The 6,834-nt window shown below is 30.4% G+C and overlaps 1 protein-coding gene across 1 annotated transcript; it reads left to right on the plus strand.

Moving 5' to 3' along the window:
* The first annotated feature begins 3,341 nt into the window (after positions 1-3,341).
* On the plus strand, positions 3,342-6,611 carry LOC120087094 (protein neprosin-like). The gene is made up of 8 exons (XM_039043976.2): positions 3,342-3,718; positions 3,799-3,885; positions 3,957-4,211; positions 4,322-4,486; positions 4,572-4,625; positions 4,723-4,869; positions 5,752-5,976; positions 6,163-6,611. The coding sequence occupies exons 1-8, from the start codon at positions 3,563-3,565 to the stop codon at positions 6,313-6,315; spliced, it is 1,242 nt and encodes a 413-aa protein (XP_038899904.1). The 5' UTR covers positions 3,342-3,562; the 3' UTR covers positions 6,316-6,611.
* The last annotated feature ends 223 nt before the right edge of the window (positions 6,612-6,834 follow it).

Genomic DNA, 6,834 nt, shown 5'->3' on the forward strand with positions numbered 1-6,834 from the left:
GAATCACAATTATTTATTACCTAAAAAGACCAAATCGTTGCATGATAAAAATGGCACTTACATTTATTGAAAATCTAGAATTTTGTTGAAGATGCAATAAAAGTCCCTCCTATACTGGCAAAAAAAGAGTTAGAAAGATCAAGAATACATGAGCGAATGAAACTGTCTTCATTAATATGAGACGAGACTTTTTGGATGAATCTAATAACAAAATCACGAGACATTATAACCTAAAGTCAACTATGTATCATACAAATGTAGAGAAACGTGGTTAGCGTTCTAGCATCCTATTAACACAAATTTATTTAGTTACAAAATTTTAAAGTAAATAGATCATTATTATATATTAAAATTCAAACACATTAAATCGTTACAAATTAAAGTTGGCTATGTCGCCTTATCAAAAGTTGAGAAACTAAAGTCATTATTTTAAGTTTATCAACAAATTATGAATATCAACATCTGTTAACCACTTAGCTTTGTAAGAAAAGAATTCACAAACAAATATCAATGAAATTAGGGTTAGGGCTAAACTTGGACATTCAAGAGAGAAAGATGGGTTTGTCTGATAGCAAGGGAGGCTGAAGTAGTCAAACAGCAGTAAATGAGTTTGTCTGGTAAGTCAGATTAGCTAAGATGAATACAAACATGGAAATCCCCAAAATCTCTCTTTTTCTTTCGATCAAAATTCTAAGATTCATATCAATCCGAGTATAGTTCAATTTGATTTCATTTTATATTTCTAATCAGATATGTTCAGAATCTATTATTTTCTTTTTAAATTAAAAAAAAAAAAATTCAATATCTAATTAACACCACATTCTAATATGATAAATGTCACAAGTTAAGATATCTCTATTTTTTCAAAAACGTGATATATATATATATATATATATATTTTTATTTATTTATTGTGACGTCGGATGTAATTTTCTTTGACATGAAAAAAAAAAAAAAGGAAAAAAGCCACACCCTCACATTTTCCCCTTCCTATTAACCAACCATCATCCATCATTCCATTGTGACCATAAAGCCACAAAATCCTTTCACCTCATCCATCCGTCATAAACATATTTATAAATTACATAGAATAAATGGTAACGTAATAAAAATTGACATTTAATTTTGATAGAAATTTTTATTATTACAAATGTTAAAATACATAATTACATATTAAAGTTTATGAATCAAATTGATATAAAATTAAGGGACTAAATGGTTATTTTTAATAAATTAGTTATAGACTTAAAAAATATTTTCTTAACCAATAAAGAAAGAGATAGGTTTTGCATGATGAGGGTTTATACTATTTTCTAATCAACATTAGGGTTTTAAGTCTTTTGAAAGCAATAATATTACTTAGAAAAGAATGAAAAAGGTTAATACAAATTGCAAATTACAAATATAGCTAGAAAGAGGAATATTACATAAAGCCCAACAAACACAAGTACAACCCTAGCAACTATGAAACACAAGTATAGATACGACTACACGATACAGATACGATCAGATACGTTAATTCGTCAATTTCTAAAAAATTAAGATACGGATACGTCTAAGGATGCGTCATTTTTTTTATATATATTTCTAAAAAATGGGGATACTAATACATTGAAGTTACATTTTCTTTTTCTTTAAAAAAAATCTAGGATATAGATAAATTTAGCATACAAGTTAATAACAATAGCACAAAATAGAATACAAACACTGAAATACAATACAAAAAAAGCAAATGTTGAAATACAATAAGGGTTTGGTCCGTTAAAAAAGTATCCGTGCTTCATAGCCTAGCAACTCAATTACAACATGTAAATAATTTCAGTTTCTACATTACAAGACAAAACCTATTGAAAATCCACCCATTACATAAATCTCAAAAAGTGTTCCTATATCGACTACATGTTGTTTTGCTACCAATTTGTTAGAGAAAATGGCCTCATACCATTGAAGATAATTATCCTTTCTTATAAATCCCATGATCCATTCCTTATTTAACCGATGTGGGACTTTGATCGCATTCCAACCCAACAATAATTAGCATAGAGAAGAATCAAGTACCTTATATAGCATGCACTTGAGGGTGGGCAATTGTGTCCTTGTTTTGAACTTGATTAGGTCTTAGAAGATTACGTTCCAGAATCTAAGTTTTTGTCAAATCTTGAGTCTAATCGATTTTATCTTCAATTTTGTTTTCTCTTTATAAGTTTGTCCCTTAGATTCAAAATTAGCTAAATAACACTATCATTAATTCAACTCTACATGATCAACACACAATCTCAAAGTTATTTTTGTTTAAATTAATATAGAACAAATTCCATTAAACACCAAAATTTTTTAAATTTCCCATGTGTTCATCACCCCAATAACTCTTCTAGAGGAAAGAAGTGGAGAGTGGGCTAAAAAAACCCACTAAAACTTTTTTTATTTTTTTAATTATTTTTTATTTTTGTAAATCTCTCCACTTTCCTTCCCCTACCTCTTTCCACCATTTATTTTTCTTTAAATTTTTAAGTTTTTTTTGTTAAAAAATAAATTTTAACACATGGTCCATAATGCCCCTACTTGACTTCTGTTTTTGGGGACAAACAAAATGGCGTCGGCAGTTTCTGTTGGACTGTAGCAAACTGGCCAAGGGCATGTTGTAAATAATAATAATAATAAAATAATAATTTAATTTAAATTAAATCAAAATGTGCCCTTCTTCTCTTGTACACATCATTGGTAGAGATATGGCACAAAATGCCATGGGACAATTGTCCTTAATTAAAAATCAAAGTTTTATTTTAACATAAAAAAAAATAATTGATTACATTTTAAACTGAGTTCGTTTAACTATCCATTCACTATGATAATTTTTTTTAGTAAATATTAAAAAAATATACATCCTTTTGCGGTCAAACATCTCAAACTAAATACATTTACTAACAAACATCTTACACTATATACATCTTTTTACAGTTCATCCAACTATGCAATTAGACTTTGTCATGTAATAATTTTTTTAATAAATACTTTTTAGTTTATTTTTTTTCTGTTAGGTAATTAGAAAGAATTGCAAAAAAGATAAATACAACTTAAGATATACTAAATATTGTTCTTTTAAAATTGGTTAAAATATAATTTCAATCTATAAACTTTGAGATTTTGATCATATTTTGGTCTCTGAAATGTCTTTATATATTTTGAATAAGTCATAAATTTAATAACTAATGATAAGCTAAAACTAAATCTAAAATTCACTAAAAATACAAAAACTAAAATTAGATATTTTAAAAGCAAAAAAACTAAAATGGAGCAAACTTTGGTAATATTAAAATGATATTTTAACCCTTGAAATCTTCATTTTTTTGTATGGTTGTAAAATAAAACTCATTGTGAAAATTTATGGGCAGCCAGAATTCTTAAAATATTAATATCTCTTTCCTCTTTTTCTCTCTGCTAAGTGCTTCTAAACACACTTATTCTGAGAAATTAGCTTTAGCTTCAATCCCATTCTACTACCCAATTTTGCTTTTCAATTCCATAAAGTTCTGTTACTTTTTCCTCTCAAAAATTCAGTGAAATGGGTGTTCTCAAGCTCCTCTTCCTGCTGCTCTTAATGCTGATTTCTTTATCTGCTCCCACAGTGGCCGGAAAAACCACCCGCCACCGTCACCGGCGGCTCAAAGTTCACTCCCACCTGAAGAAGCTGAATAAACCTCCTGTCAAGTCCATCAAGGTCTTAAAACTTCTCAATTCTTCAATTTTTGTTGCTTTCTTTTTTCCCTCTGTTCTTTTAAAATGGCTTTCTGAAAACAGAGTCCAGATGGGGATATAATTGATTGTGTTCATATGGCTCATCAACCAGCTTTTGATCATCCTCTTCTCAGAAACCACACAATTCAGGTCTTTTTTTTCCCCTTTAACTTCTTCAATTTTTGGGGTTTTTTTTTTGTTAATGTTTTTTTGTTTTACAGATGAGTCCAAATTTTCATCCAGAAGGGATTTTAAGGGAAAGTAAAGTATCTTCAAAAGCTTCAAAATCAAAGGATATAACTCAATTATGGCACTTGAAAGGAAGGTGTCCAAAAGGGACAATTCCCATTAGAAGAACAAAAAAAGAAGATATTTTAAGAGCTAGTTCAGTGAAAAGCTATGGAAAAAAGAAGCCTCATGCCACTGTAAAACCAACCTCCATTGATATTGATCTCAATGGACAAAATGGACATCAGGTACACTTCTATAAAACAGAGTATTTTTTTTAATTCTCAGAAAGGGATTTTTTTTTTCTTCTGAAATATTGTTTTGAAGTTTATGTTGCCTTTGCTTTTGGAGTTGTTAGCATGCAATCATATATGTTGAAGGAGGACAATACTATGGAGCTAAAGCAACTATAAATGTTTGGTCCCCAAAAATTCAACAAACAAATGAATTTAGTCTCTCACAGATCTGGATTCTTGGAGGAACTTTTGGGGAAGATCTTAATAGTATTGAAGCTGGTTGGCAGGTGTGTAAAATGTTTATAATTTCTCAAAATTTGATGAAAGATTTCAATTTTTCTGAGCATTTTTTTTCTTTTTTGAGAAAAACAGGTCAGCCCTGATTTGTATGGAGATAACAACACTAGACTGTTCACTTATTGGACTGTGAGTTATTTTGGAATTTTTTGCTTTCAACTTTTATGAATTTTGATAAAAAAATATGAAGAATTGAAGTTGATTTGAATTTGTTGTTTTTAAACAGAGTGATGCATATCAAGCAACTGGTTGCTATAATTTGCTCTGTTCTGGGTTTGTTCAAATCAATAATGAAATAGCCATGGGTGCCAGCATTTTTCCTATTTCTTCTTACAAAGGTTCTCAATATGACATTAGCTTGCTCATTTGGAAGGTGAGTTCCCAAAACAAAATTTAATTTTCTTCAAATTTTGAATTGGGTCTTGATTATATATATAAAATTACTATTACCCACTTGGGTTTTCTTCAAAAATTGAGCTGAAACCCCAGTTACCCACTCCAATGTTCTCCCAAATTTGAACTGGGTTTTAATCAGAATAGGAACAAAACCACTCTCTCTCTTTGATTTTTCTCAAAACATTGGACTAACTCAGTTACTCAATTCTCCTTCAAATTTTGATTTCAGGGAAAAGAGAGAAAAAAAAGCCACTCATCCACTTGAAATTTCCTCATAAACCCACTTACCCACTTGATTTTTCTTCTAAATTTGAACTGGGTTTCAATCAAAACAGGAAAAAACTCACTCACTCACTTGATTTTCCTTAAAAATTTGATTTGGGCATTGATCAAAACAGGGAAAAGAGAAAAATAAAAAACCCCACTCACTCACTTGAAATTTATTCAAAAACTCACTTACCCACTTAATTTTTCTTCCAAATTTGAACTGGGTTTTAATCATAACAGAAAAAGAATCACTTACTTGATTTTCCTCCAAATTTTGATATGGGTATCGATCAAAACAGGAAAAAGAGAAAGGGAGAAAAAAAAACCCACTCACACACTTGAAATTTCTTCAAAATCCCACTTACCCACTTGAATATTCTTCAAAATATGAAGTGGGAGTTAATCAAAACATCCCAATTTTTTTCCAATACAAAAAAGAAATTACTCGTGCTTTTAGCCACCTATTCTAAAGGGTTTGGAAAAACAGAGAATCTCTGACAAACGTGTTCAACTTTTTACGTTCATCCATTAAAGGGTTCTGAATGGTTAAAATCTATTTTTTTTTTTTTTTTACTGGTTTTGTAATTTGTAGGACCCTAAGGAAGGAAACTGGTGGATGCAATTCGGAAATAAGTACGTTTTGGGGTATTGGCCAGCCTTCCTATTTTCATATCTGACCGACAGCGCCTCCATGATCGAATGGGGCGGCGAAGTTGTTAACTCTGAATCCGACGGCCAACATACTTCCACTCAGATGGGCAGCGGCCACTTCCCCGGCGAGGGCTTCGGCAAAGCCGGCTACTTTCGTAACATTCAGGTTCGATAACTCGCTCTAATTTTTAAATATGTTTAATTGCGTTGTGAAGTGACCATTTTTTATCCTTTTTTAGGTATTTGAAATTCCAATTTTATCAAACGGCGATTAGTTCGTTAGTAAATAAATTATAAAAAATGTATTGTGTAATATAAAATTTGATTAATGATTGATATTGGTGTAAGGCAGATTGTTGGAGAATCCAACAGCCTCCGAGCGCCGGAGGACATCGGAACTTTCACCGAGCAACCGAGTTGCTATGATGTTGAAAACGGCAAGTCCGACGACTGGGGGAATTACTTCTTCTACGGCGGCCCCGGCAGAAACCCTAACTGCCCCTGATTTGGATGGGATATTTTCTTTCTCCTCTAAATATTATCAATTTATAAATATATATATATAAATGCATTTCTTGTGCATTATTAATTATATTTTTAGTGGGTTTTTGTTTTTATTTTTATTTTCAATTTTATTTTCTTTTGAGATGTTTAACTGATGAAAAAACCTCTCTCTCTCTCAGTCTTTCTGTATGTGATAGAGGTTCATTTGTTTGTTTTCATAAAGCTTAGAAACAGAGGCTGATGATTTGTTCTATCTCTTTGGAAAATGTGTATAAGTGTGCTTAATTATTTGGGAAATTTCTTCTTCTTTTCATTCTTTGTGTTTTTATTTTGCACACTTTCTTTCAGCTTTGTATCACTTTTTTTTCTGGTTGGATTAATTACTAGGATTATATAGTAGATTCTTCTTCTAATTTTAGAATGGTGTAGCCCATAGTAGAAATCGATATTTTAACGTTGATATCAATATCAAAATTTCAATTTTACAAATTTATTAATATTAATATCAATATTAATCTAG

The sequence above is a fragment of the Benincasa hispida genome, chromosome 9, assembly GCF_027475165.1.
Source record: "Benincasa hispida cultivar pf3 chromosome 9, pf3_genome.v1.1, whole genome shotgun sequence".
Lineage (NCBI taxonomy): Eukaryota > Viridiplantae > Streptophyta > Magnoliopsida > Cucurbitales > Cucurbitaceae > Benincasa > Benincasa hispida.

Excerpts from the sequence above, each read along its gene's own strand:
- LOC120087094 (XM_039043976.2), top strand. The coding sequence starts at position 3,563 with ATGGGTGTTCTCAAGCTCCTCTTCCTGCTGCTCTTAATGCTGATTTCT. Across the intron at positions 4,487-4,571 it reads GTATTGAAGCTGGTTGGCAG|GTCAGCCCTGATTTGTATGG; the intron begins GTGTGTAAAATG and ends TGAGAAAAACAG. Across the intron at positions 4,626-4,722 it reads GACTGTTCACTTATTGGACT|AGTGATGCATATCAAGCAAC; the intron begins GTGAGTTATTTT and ends GTTTTTAAACAG.